Source organism: Neovison vison, chromosome 1 (genome assembly GCF_020171115.1).
Source record: "Neovison vison isolate M4711 chromosome 1, ASM_NN_V1, whole genome shotgun sequence".
Taxonomy (NCBI): Eukaryota; Metazoa; Chordata; class Mammalia; order Carnivora; family Mustelidae; genus Neogale; species Neogale vison.
The window spans coordinates 275,160,318-275,172,954 of record NC_058091.1 but is presented as its reverse complement, the minus strand read 5'-3'; the positions used below and the strand labels follow the sequence as shown (position 1 = coordinate 275,172,954).

Sequence of the window (12,637 nt, the reverse complement as noted above, 5' to 3'; positions counted from 1 at the left end):
CCAAAACTTAACTGCTAACAACCTTCTGTTGACTGGAAGTCTTACCGATAACATCAACTGTCGATTAACCCACATTTTGTATGTTATTTGTATTTTGTGCTATGTTCTTAAAATACAGTAAGCTAGAGGAAAGAAACTGTTATTAAGAAAATCACAAGGAAAAGGAAATGCATTTACAGGGCCGGTCTGGGGAAGATGTGTGTAGAAGTGGACCCACACAGGTCCAACCCGTGTTGTTCAAGCATCAGCTTTAAGGGAACCCACATTGCCACACCTGATTTTTAAGGAGAATCTAGAAATCTGAATTTTTATGTGAAAATGCCTCATTTTTATTATTGGCCACTAATTCAAATTTAAAACCTCATGCAGGGCACGCGAAGCATATATGTCATTTAGATATGGCCTATAGACCCCTGATCTGCAACCCCTACTCCTGACATATGGCATTATGGAAACCTGATTCATATTAAAATTGAGGAATCCTAGGATCTTGGAATTGTGAGGATAGAATTGGGGGTCATGGGGTGAGGTCATGGAGATTTCCAGAGTCAAGCAGAAAGGCATAACTCTTGTAATCATGACAGAACTGAGAAAGGTACCTGAAGCCAGCTTTCTCTATGAAGCATGTGAGCCACTATTATTATTACAATTATTATTTATTATTATTATTAATTATTTTAGTTCTAGGAACTCTCCATGTTTTCAGCAAGATAGAAAACAAAAGCACAGAAAGACAATGACCCAGGGAAGGGCTGGACTGGGGTCATGAGGGTCCCAGGCTTCAGAGGAACCCTCATGCCTTCTCTTTGTGTAGCCCAAAGGCAGGTTCAAATCCCACAGAGGACCAGTTTAAAAAATACACTGCCCATCCCCTCTCTTGAAGATGACAATTCAAAAATCTATATTATTTGAAAACCTCCTTCCCCTTCCGCACCCTCTGATTCTGATGCCCAGCCAGGTTTGTGAGCCATGGGTTTCCTGGGAAATGTAAAATGTCTTTTTTTTTTTTTTTCTGAACTGCCAAAAGCATCCCTATTATTATAATCACTATATCCAGGCTTTGTCTGCAGAACACCAAATCACTGAGACTTACATATGCAGACTAACGGACTGTGACCATTTTGGGCTCTCAGTGAAGGTAGAGCTTTTGTATTATAGGCTTGGGAGTGACCTCAGAAATCAGAGGTCACTCAGTGGCCCTCCTACAAAATGCAAGGAGGCCTCCATAAGCATCCTCGACAACAACCAGGGCTGGAGGCACCCAAGACCATCTAGGTCAATGCCTCCATTAAACACATCTGGAAACCGAGGTCCAGAAAAGCAATCTGACTTGTCCCAAGCTGGGCCACTTCCCGAAAGAAATGCAATAGAACCTAAAAGAAGTCAGTCTCCAGATGGGACTGAATTAGGACAACCTAGAACAATCTCAGAAGAGATGAACGAGCTCAGCATTGTTGAGGGTGCCTCGCTGTTGTTGGCAGGGGCTGGAGTTCTGGGGGACGTTTATAAAAAAGGATCATCCTAATGTGGTATCTCTGAAGAGACCGTGGCCTTCTAACGCCCACCCTTATAGGCAGCATGGGAGAAAGGGCCAGGTCCTCCAGCAGGGAAAAACAGGCAGGATGCTGGGACTTGGCCTGGGCCAAGAAGTCACTCTGGGTCTTGCACTCGTGGGCCGGCTGGTGATGAGGCCCTTGGTGTGGACCCAGGCCAAGAGCTATTCAGTCTTCTCTTTGTGTTCCTCATCTTGGAGCCTTTAGAGACAGCTCAGCCTGGTTTCTGCTCTGCTCAGTGGGGATTGGAGAGTTAACACTGGGAAACCAGCACCTCCAAGAAGACAGACCCATATAGAGAGGAGCCAGGGAACTCCAGGGTGATGGAGAAAACTTAGGGTCCAGCCACCCATCTTCACATGAAAATTTAACTTCCCCTGCTATCCTTGGAGCATCAAAGTTTGATTAATCAAGGGAAAAGAGCCGAAAAGCTCTTTTCGGCCGAAAAGCTGAAAACTTCCTTCTCAGCTCATTGAGGGGGCTCTTGGCTCCTCTGGTCTGTAAGGAGTCTGATTTAGTGCCCAGCTGAGCCTTGCCCCCCTGATGAAGCTGCACATATTGAAAGAGAATTGAGCAAGGTACCAGCTTTCTCACTGTGCGAACCAGTGCTATTTCAAGCGGTGCCCACGTGCTCCAGAAACCATCTTGCATAGCCTTAGGGGTATATGCCTTGCCCTTGGGGTACCTTGATATGCCACTCAGGGCCTTCCTGTAGGTCCTGAGCTAGAGGACTCTACCCTGCACGTGCTTTGGTTCGTCCCTGTCTGACCCCTGGCCAAGGAGAGACATGGACACAGGCAGAAAGCGCCCTAGGTCAGGCCCAGCCTCAGCCCCCTGACAGCCCCTAGTTGCAAAGCTGCCAGGGTCTCTCCTGCAGAGGAGAGGCCCAGGAAGGACAGACATGCGGACAGAGACCTAGACACACAGGCAGGGGCACAGCAGTGTGAGCTCGGGTCCCCTCCTCTTCCCCAGACTGCCCACCCACAGGCATAACAGCCCACCAGCCTGCTTGTGACCAGTTGGAAGAGCTGGGGTGGCCCCAGACATCTAGATGGCTGTGACATGGGTATATGTCCAGGCAGGAAAGCTCTCTCATCTGGAAACTGAGAATAAAGGCCATCCCCACACCCTCCCAGGGGCAGGGGCCGGGGCAGGGACGGGAGAGGGCTGGGAGGGCTTGTCACCCTTGTCCCAGGTCCCCATCCTCAGCCACAGGAGGGACAACTGGCAGTCGGACGGGCCCGGGGTTATGAGAGGGAACCAAGATGGTACCAACCCCTGTCCACACGGGATCTTCCTCTTCGCGGGCTCCTGAGCTGCCCCGGGGGCCCTGCCCGTCACCCTGCTGTGCCATCCGGCAGGACATGGAACGAGAGCAGACAACAGGCACCCCAGAGAGAAGGGATTGCTCACGGTTTTCAAAATAGAATCGATGGAAGTCCAGGCCCTCGACCAGGTTCCCCAGGGCCTCGGGTTCGAAGGCTGTCATCCCAGGGTCACACATCTTCCTAGGGGGAGGAAGTCAGAGAAAAGAGGGCTTGGGGTGGCCTCCTGGGGCCACCTTCTCATTCCAGGGGCCTGGACTGGAGCAGGGCGGGCCTGTGACATTGAAGTGATCGCGCCTGACTCATAGGCTCAGTGCAGTCAGTGCGGGGAGGAACAGGCTTGCCAACTGCACCGTGAGGCACCCACCGCCCACTCGGGGCGCCACATAGACCTGGGAAGCCTGGGTGCAGGTCCAGCTCCTGGTTATAAGACCCCCAGCACCAAGCGAGAGCGCCACGAGGGGCTGTGAAGCATCGTCGTGGGCAGCCCTTGGGCGCCGGCTGGGGGTCACTCGGCCTGCAGGCTTGTCTCTACATCGCATCTCCCTGCCCAGGGCAGCCAGGCCAATCTGCCTTCCTGGGGGGGGCGGGGCGGGGGAGGACTTTTTCATTCACGTGAAAGTGACCTCTGCTCGCAGAGCAGGTTATGTCCCTGGACAGGGTGCGTTTTGCTTCTTTAAAGGTGCCCCTTTTGCCCTCAGCGTGAGCCTCGGTTTCCTCTTCTGTAATGTGAGGAAAGTAGCCCTCCATGAAGTCATGCCTGGGAGGAAGACATGTGTGTACGGCTCAGAGCTCCCTTCCGGGTCTCAGCCTTCTGGGGAACCCTAACAGTGAGGTTGAGGAAGGAAAAACTGTCTCCCCCACCCCCAGGCCTCTGGGACCTGTGGCACAACACAGACCCCCGTTACAGTGGCAGTGCAGCCGGGGACAGGAAGTACCTCCGGACATGCAAAGATCCCAAGCCAGGGAGGAACAGGAGACAACGGGAGGACAGGTATGGGGCCTGGCATTGTCTGATCTGGGCACTGTGGGAAGTGTAGGCCACTCTAACCCTGCTCTTCCCTGACTGTCCCTGTCCGTGTGACCCCAAACAACTCGTTTCTCGGCTCAGCACCCCAAATTCTCCAAATGGATTAGTGGGGGGTGGGGGGCCCAGCTCAAACCATATGAGATACTCAGGACCCTTCAGTTCCAGAAGTCTTCAAGTCTGGGGGTCTGAGCCCCAAGTGTCAGGGAGACTGAGTCCCTCACTGGAGAAGCCCTTCTCCAGGAAGTCTCTGGGGTCCCTGACTCTGAAGTGACTCAGAGGCCCCCTGTTCCAAATCCATTACACATCTAGGGACACTGAGGCTCAGTAAGCACGGGTTACTCAGGGCCAGTGGCTCCAGAGGTGATGGCACGGGGTCAGAACCTAGGGTAGGCTGCACATGCCAGGAGAATGACATCACAGAGGTGGGGAGGGTCCCCAGAAATGGCACTGCAGGGATGGGTTTGGGGTCCATAGAAACCACCTCTCTTTCTCTCCCTCCCTGGCTGTATCCTTCTAGAAATAGTTTTGGGCTCTTCCCAGGTCTGATTTAGTTGTCTTTTTTTTTTTTTTTTGACAAAGAGAGATCACAAGTAGGCAGAGAGGCAGGCAGAGGGAGAGAGAGAGGGAAGCAGGCTCCCTGCTTGAGCAGAGAGCCTGATGCGGGACTCGATCCCAAGGACCCTGAGATCATGACCTGAGCCGAAGGCAGCGGCTTAACCCACTGAGCCACCTAGGTGCCCCTGATTTAGTTCTCTTGAGAAGGGCTGCTGGCAGGACCCGTTTAGTGCTGTGTTTCTGTACTTTTAGGCTTTACCTGGGTGCACGTGTGCACATATGCCTAGCCACACCCCTTATGCACACAGTCACAAACGTGCACATGTGGACAGGTGCGTGCACACACGCGTCCATGCAGCTTCCGTCCCACACCTGTACCTTCCAGAGTCCTTGTTCCTCCAACGGAAGCAGTGGGTTGCTGGGGCTTTGCCACCTGCTGCTGCTGAAACCTTCCCACAATTAAAATGCACCTGGCCTGCCAAGCCTTTGGGAGACAAACTTAAGGTCCTGGACACTGAGGAAACCAGGAACCAGCTGCCCAAGACCCAGATCCCAGTTAAATTATTCCCACCTCACCCGAATCCAAAGCAGGGTCATTCTACCTTAGATGGCAGCTTTTATCCACCAAAAATCATATGTGGGGTCTTGTCAGCATCTAGCTGAGAGGTTGAGGGCTCAGCCCAGAATCTTCCCTCTCCTTGGGCTGGGCCGGCTTTGGGCCAGACCATGCAGGCTCTGGGTGGACACTAGGGGGCGCTCCAGCCCAACCTTCGCACACAGCCGCCCCTTGAAAGGCTGGTCCAGATGGGTAGGGGACATCTCATACCATCTGTTTCATTTTATGTTATTTTTGGACACTTGGCCTTATTCCCCAGAGGATTTAAGGTTCTGTTTCGAGGTTCGTTTCCTCACCCCTGCTCACTGGAGGACGCACCCTGTGGATTCCTGCCTGCTTCTGCCCACCTGAGGTCAGAGGCCTGAGGAGGTCCAGGCTGAGGAACAGGCCCATACAGCAGGTCTGAGGAGAGGCCCGCCTCCCTCCCCTCCTTCCCCGCTCATCTCCTGAGGAGGCCCATGCTGTGGTGGGGGAAGCAAAGGAGTTTTGTTGGAGTTCCTTCTGGGGAACAAGAGATGAGGAGGAGGACATGAGGAGGAGGAGATGAGGGAGGACCGAGATACAGAATATTGTGAACAGAAAGCTTCATTAAAGCAGAAAGTCTAAACGCAAAAAGTTCAGTCTGGTTCATGGCACATGCAGAGGGAGTAAATGAGGACTGGAGACAAGAACCCCCAAAGTTAGCCATCAGCACCCCCTGAGCCACAATCCAGGCAGGACATGCAGAGTGGACCCAACCGACTCACGTGTAGGACTCAAAATCTCCATTGCTTATGGCTTCAATCAGCTGCTCTGTCACTTTAATAATCTCCTGTTTCCGCACTGCAAGGCAGGAGGAGACACAGAGAAATGATAGTAATATAACGAAGCACCAGCTACCATTTTCTGAGTCCCTGTCATGTGCCAGACCCTGTGTGGGGACCTGAGGGCCTTGTACAGACGGTCTCGGTTAGCCTCACATTATCCCTGGGAAGCAGGTACCATTACTTGCATTTCACAGAAGCAGAAACTGAGGCCCAGAAAGGTGGAGAAGAGTGGGAAATTTCCCTCAGCTGCAAAGGGCAGAGTCAGCGTCCCGGTTGGCAGTTTTGGCCTCAGTGAATCATGCATGGCGGACATTCTGACATTAGGCCTCATGGGAAGCCAGGCTGACTCCAAAATACACTACTCCGTCCCCTTGCTTTGCCACCTGAATCAAAACCGGGTCAACAGTGGTGGTTGTTGCTAGCAGCCATGAACCAGGGCTCCCTCTGGGCCCAAACTGGGGGCCTTAAGGAAGGTCTTAGGGCTTACTGCTCCCTTAGGTCTGGGTGAGCCTTTTGCTCCATGTGGAGCAAAATTCCTGATTCCATGTAGGAATCAGGCACGGAGGGATTCAGAACTTTCTAGGCATCATGAATCCCAGTTGCTGAGACCCAGCCTCCGCTGTCCACCCCCAGAACATGACGAATGGCTCTTTCTGGTAGCGGCTTAGGCCATCAGTTTTCTCATGACAAGGGCTCTGTTCTGAGCCCCAGTTTTCCCCGCTGTGAAATGGAAACAGCACCACCTCTCATCCCTTCAGTGCCGAACCCAGACGGGAGTACCAGATAGACTTCACCCACTTCTCCCAGACACCCCAGGAGGTCAGCAAGGCCAGCACCCCCGATATGACACACGTGGAGTCTGAGCCTCGCGGACGGAGGAATTTGGAGCCCAGTGTCCTGGCTCCCAGCGGGACTGTCCCACCAGAAGCCTGGCATGGTTCCCTGGGGCAGGCTCTCCTCACACGGGCCCATGCTTCACTTCCAACCCAGTCAGCTGGCTGGCCTACGGAGCAGCCTCTGCTGAGCCACGTGGCCGTGTCTCAGTCTGGGATAGAGGGAGGGGAACATGCCTGGCTGAGGCCCTGTCTCTGCCTCTTTCCTCATCACCGCCTTTGCCACCCCACCCCTGATGCCGGGAAGCTCACCTCGGGCCCAGGGGACACAGAATCCTACAACATCCGAGCTGAAAGAAACCTTGGGGACCAGAGCCTCAGCCTCCAGATGATGATGGCCATTTTTTTTTTCAGATGATGGGGGAAATGGAGGCCCAGGAAGGGGCTGACTTGCCCAAGGACATAGAACACCTTGGTGTAGGGCTTGGTTCCCAGCCCAGGGCCTTTTCCCCAGGACCCCCATGCCCCCCACCCCATGCTCCCTGACGAGTTAGGCCCGTACGCTTGTCTATCTCCCAACTTAGATACGTGTTCCGTGGAAGCTAGGCTGTGGCTGCCTTTGTTGCACTGGACGCCCGGGCCTGGAACAGACCTGGCTCCACAGGCATTACCCACCGCATGAACGAGCTCACCAGCCTTTGTGCTGCTCAGCCTGAAGCATCTGGAAGCCTCACGGCATGACTCCATGTGGCCCTCATTGCCACATCAGAGATGAGCAAAGCACGGTGAGAGAGGGTGACTGCTGCAGCGGGCTGACCGCTCCCACCAGAGTCTGCAGCTCCAAAGCCCATCACACTCTCCTTAAGGCAGGGGCCCTGTGCCCAGCATGCCTGTTGGCACATGGTGGGTGTCCCATAGACGTAACAGTCACCATCTTCAATGTCAGTAGCACAGTGAGGGGCTAATTCTTGATCTCCTGGCTCTGCTCAGATTTACCAGGGCTGGGAATGAGCCTGTGTTGGACCGTGAGCTCTGCCGGCTCACACCGGGGGGGCCTCGCCTGGGGTGGGGGCAGAGGAGGCAGGGGTGAGCCAATCAGTGAGTGGACGGAACCGGGCCCAGGGCTGCTGTCTTTGCCCTGTGTGCTGGAATCTACCAAGTGGCCAGGTGGTCTCTGTCCCTTGGAGCCCAAAAGCCTGGCCTGCTGCCCAACTCTGCCTTCCTTCATGGAGACTGAGGGCAGGAAGACACCCATCTCTGCCAGGTGACACGGCATTCCATTCCCATGCAGAAGCAGGGTGGTGATCCAGAGCGGCCCACACGCTCCTGGCAAGCCATGGGACCTGGGCCACCTCCTGGCTTTCTCTGCACAGACTTTAAGGCTCCTTCCAGCCTGACATCCCATGAGCCCGTGACATTCCCTAACTCCTGTGGGTTCCGTCTCACTGCCATCCCGGAGATGCTAGGAGAGCGGTCAGGGGCCTGGATTCTGGAGTCATACTCCCTAGGTTTGGAGCCCAACTCTGCTGCTTATACTTCCCCGTGCCTCAGTTTTCCCATATGTGTAATGGAGCTTCTCATAGTACTTACCTCACAAGGTGGTTCTGAGAACCGAGTCAAGGATGCATCAGTAGAAATAACAAACACATGTATGCTTCTCATTAAGAACCAGCCATTGCTCCAAGCCCTTTCTATCAACTCATTTATGTCAATAATGGTGTACAATATAAAGCATTTAGAGCCGTGCCTGGCAGTCCGTGAATAAGAGCGATGATTATTATCATCTGGAAATCTCCGAATTGGAAGTTCTCCCTGAGGACAGCCTCTGGTCTCTAGCCAGGGCAAGGATGCTTCCCAGCAGCCTGAGACATGATGGTTCTGTTTTTGGTTGAAACTTTGGGGGTTGTAGCCTGCCAGGGAGCCTGACACACTATCGGGCTTCTCTCCCTCTGCACACACCTTCTTCTTCTTTTAAGTCAGACCCTCCCCTCTGAAAGCCCCTTGTTATGGTTCTCTTCCCCTTTCTGGCTTCTGGGACCCCAGAATATGCACCCGCTTCCTCAGACCCTATGCCCTTTCCCCTCTACTAGTCTTCTAAGGCTAAAAGCCTCCAGGATAGGGTTTGTAGGATCTGATTTAAGCTGGCCATCCACTCTTTGGGGTCCTTGAGCTGTTTAAATGCCTCTCTGAGTGTCAGCACACAATCCTCAATGTGGCTTGAATATTGCAGAATATCAGGTCTGGGGTAGCACTCTCTATCTGCTCCTTAAATCTGGGCACTATACCTCTATTAACGCATCCAGAGACAATGCCTAACTTGGCTGTGCTTCTAGCCACTCAGAACATCAAGTTTAACAACAGTGGAAGTCTATGGGGCAGAAATCTCCCTAGTAGCTTCATCTCTGGGACAGAAGATCTGGGAGTCTGGTGCTCCCTAGAGCTGGAGAAATTCACTCTGGTTTTGGTTCCCTTCCCTGTCCTCAGCAGTCCTGTTTCAGTGGCTTCTCAGCAGCAGCCTCTGGCATTTCTTATCTGCCAGGTGTTCACCCATGCAGTCTAGGAGTGCTCCTATACAGATGGGAAAGCTGAGGCCCCAGAGAGGTTAAGACACTCTCTGAAGGTCTCACAGCATGCTGAGGCTAAAATGGAATCAGCATTCTGGCCAGTATTTCCCAGAAGGTCTCTGCCTAGATTCTGAGACAGCTTTTTGGGTTGGGGAAGAAATTAATTTTTCATGGCGCTGACCAGTAGGAGTTAGGGAAGTGGGAAGGAAGCCTGGCAGAGCCCCGTCCACACAGCTCAGAGGGCCAGAGGCCTGTGCATTAAGCCTGAGGTGCTCTGAAATATTAATGTCTCTTTCTTTGCTCAGGGGAAATTGTTCCCTGGAGGATGACATTTCTAATTAACTTTAATGTTAGGTCAGAATCTACCCCACCAGCTGCTATTCTCACTTAGGGAGAAGACTTAACAAATTAACACCAGAAAATTTTTTTTTTCTGAAACTTTCTCTGAGGCCTGAAGAAGCTAGGGGTGGCACAGGGCTCCTCTTTCCTGCCAAACACAGGGAGAATCTCTTGGCTGAGCCAGTGTCTCTGCTATCTGACATGGCCTTTTACATGGGGAAAACTGAGGAAGGAAACAAGGCCCCAGTTCTGCCATGGATAACCTGGACTTGTCCTTTTTCTCTGGGCCTGAGATGCTCCTCTGTAACAGGGGTACAGGTGAACTAAAATCTAAGACTCCACAAATTTTCCCATCCTGATCTCTCCAGAGTGGAGTCTAATGACAGCAAGTGTGAGGTCTCAGGATGCCACCCAGAGCCATTACCCTAGGGGGAGAATGTCTTTGATGGGTCACGTTCACATTTATAACACATACAAATTTCACATTCCTTTCCAAATATTTCTAACATATAAATATCTGTCTTAAAATAATCTTTGAGTAAAACTGATGTTCCAAGACAATTCCATGTGGCTTCCTGTCATTCAGCCTTAAGTTCCGGTTTGAAAAAAAGAAATTGAAATTTATTAAACTATGACCAGTGCCCAAAACTGTGAAACCACTGTATACGCAGCCTCTTATCTCATCCCGCACAGCAGTCCTCTGAGATTGTTACCATTATCATCCCCTCTTTACCGAAGGAAAACTGAGGCTCAGAGAGGTTGAGTAAGTTGTCCAAAGTCACCCAGCAAATGGATTGCCATGAAGAAGCATAGAGTCAGTTCACCTCTACGACCCCTGTCTGCTCTGAGCCCAGCATCACAAGGCCTTAACAGGTCTTTTCAAAATCCCAGTGCCTTTTATCGTTAGAACAGTGAGCCTTAAATGTGGGGACAGTCTTGGAAATGCCATGTCTTGGCTCACCACAGAGTCCACAGGGGCAGGGCTAGGGATGTGGTTGGAAAACCACACCTGAGGGACTTAGAATGCACACCTGACCCCAGTGGGGAGTTTTTCTATAAGAGTGTCGGGTTTTAAAAGGTCGTCCCTAGTTCCGTCGTGGAAGACTGATGTGTTCTAGTGTTGGGCTGTGGTGATGGAGTGGACTGGCCCCACGGCCCGGTGGGGAATGACTGCACAGGGATACACACAGTGTGGAGCCGACCTTCCGCGGCCCCCAGGCAATGTGTGGAGGGAGTCATGGTGTTCAGTGTGCCAAACTGTCTTAAGAGGCGGACTGTGCAATTGTGCAGAAATATTTGTTACGTAACAAAATGCCCCTTCATTGTGCTCTTCTAGGGGTCGATATCCAAATGGAAAAATGTCTACACTGGTACGGCTGCAATCTCTCCAGGTCAGTGGTGTTCTTCTAAGTTGCAAAGACTCCCCAGGGGTCTCTGACATGTGCTGAGTGTGAGAACCCCCACCCCGGCTAGTCTCCCTCTCCCATGGGACAAGGATGGCTGGTGTGGACAGGATGGCAGGACATGCCTAACTCGTCCAACGATTTGGGGTCCCCTGAGCAGAAGGTGACCCTCAGCCTTCCTCCTCCAACTCCAAGCATGTTTGCCATGCACCCAACCTGTGAGCCACGGCTACCAGGCGTGGAGTCCTGGAGCCACGCTGCCCGGGTTCAAATCCTAATTCCAGCCTTAGGAGCTAGGGGACCCTGGGCCAATTTACTCAACCTCTGTTTCCCAGGCTGTAGAATGGGCTCGATCACAGTACCTACCTCACAGCTCAGGTAGATAGAAAGCACTTGGACCCGGTCTAGCCCATAGCAAGTACCCTGCTCAAGGGTGTCCACGATTCCTGTTATCGCCCTTATTAGCTCCCCTCTTACTAAGCCGGTCACAGTACTTCAGGATTTTGCTCCCTCCTCCATCTGAAGGCTTGTGGGGACTGTCAGCCACTGGGGGTTGGTCTTAGGCAACGCTCCAGTTCAACTGAATTTTCGGCATTTTTGCTTTCCCTTCCCTTCTTCTTTTCACTTCATGTTCTTAGAATCAACTCATATTTATTATTTATTTGTTTGCTTATTTATTTTTAAAGTAAGCTCTACGCCCAACGTGGAGCTTGAACTCACGACCCTGAAATCAAGAGTCGCTCGCTCCACCAGTGGAGCCAGTCAGGTGCCCCCTAAAATCAACTCATTTTTTAAAAAATTCAAAAATAAAATGTCTGCCACCATGATACATTTGTGACCTGAATAGGTTAATGTTCTGCCCCCTAAAACATCCTAAACTTAAGCACACCACCCCTGCAGGAAGCAAAGTCCGCCTGTGTCCCTAGCCCGAGTACCTCACGCGGGAAGCAGTGTCCTGCGGTGGCACTGCCCAGTCTGCAGGGGGCGACAGCCAGGGTCTCTGTGGAGGAGCAGGACACAAGCTCGGCCCTGGGGCCCTTGGAGGCCAGGGCTGTCAGGGAAGGGGGCCTGCCGGGAGGCCCCGGGGGGCCCAGATGTTGAAGGCGAGGCCCCCCCCTACCTTTGGTGTCTTCATCCTCGATGGTGGTGTTGGTACTCTCGGAAGATTCCTGCCAAAGAGAACACGGGAGGTGGTGAGGGCCTGCTGGCAAGCAGAAGAGGCATGGCCCGTCGGGGGCTGCCCCCCGGCTGCCTGATGCGGCGGCCCGGCTTCTGTCAGCCTCACCGGCTCTGCCATCCAGACGCTGCCCTGAAGACCCTGCCAGACTCTTGAGCCTAAGGAGGGGGAGGGCCCAGCTAAGCAGGTGGCAGGTGGCAGGGGGCGTGGGTGAAGGGACGGGTGCGAGGAGATCCCTGGCCTTTCTGGAAGGGCTGGGAGGGCTCCCCGGCCCTGTCTGCTTGAGGGAGCCAAGACGGGGTGTGGGAGATCAGAGAGGCTCATGGTGGCCACAGAATGGGGAAGGGATACACACACCAGCAGGAGAGGAAGAGAGAGAGGAGGGGAGGCCCAGTGTGAGAGAGGCTGGGCTTTTCGAGGGCAGAAAAACCGCACA

The 12,637-nt window shown here is 53.0% G+C and overlaps 1 protein-coding gene across 2 annotated transcripts in view; it reads right to left on the bottom strand.

Annotated features, from left to right (window-relative positions):
- Positions 1–12,637, bottom strand: part of CAMK2A (calcium/calmodulin dependent protein kinase II alpha) — a 60,633-nt gene that overhangs the window by 4,502 nt on the left and 43,494 nt on the right. For both annotated transcript variants that reach the window (XM_044231492.1, XM_044231481.1), the window contains 3 exons: positions 12,145–12,193; positions 5,826–5,901; positions 2,967–3,061 (listed from right to left, as the gene is read on the bottom strand). In XM_044231492.1, the coding sequence (XP_044087427.1) occupies positions 2,967–3,061; positions 5,826–5,901; positions 12,145–12,193 (220 nt within the window). The remainder of the gene's footprint in view (positions 1–2,966; positions 3,062–5,825; positions 5,902–12,144; positions 12,194–12,637) is intronic.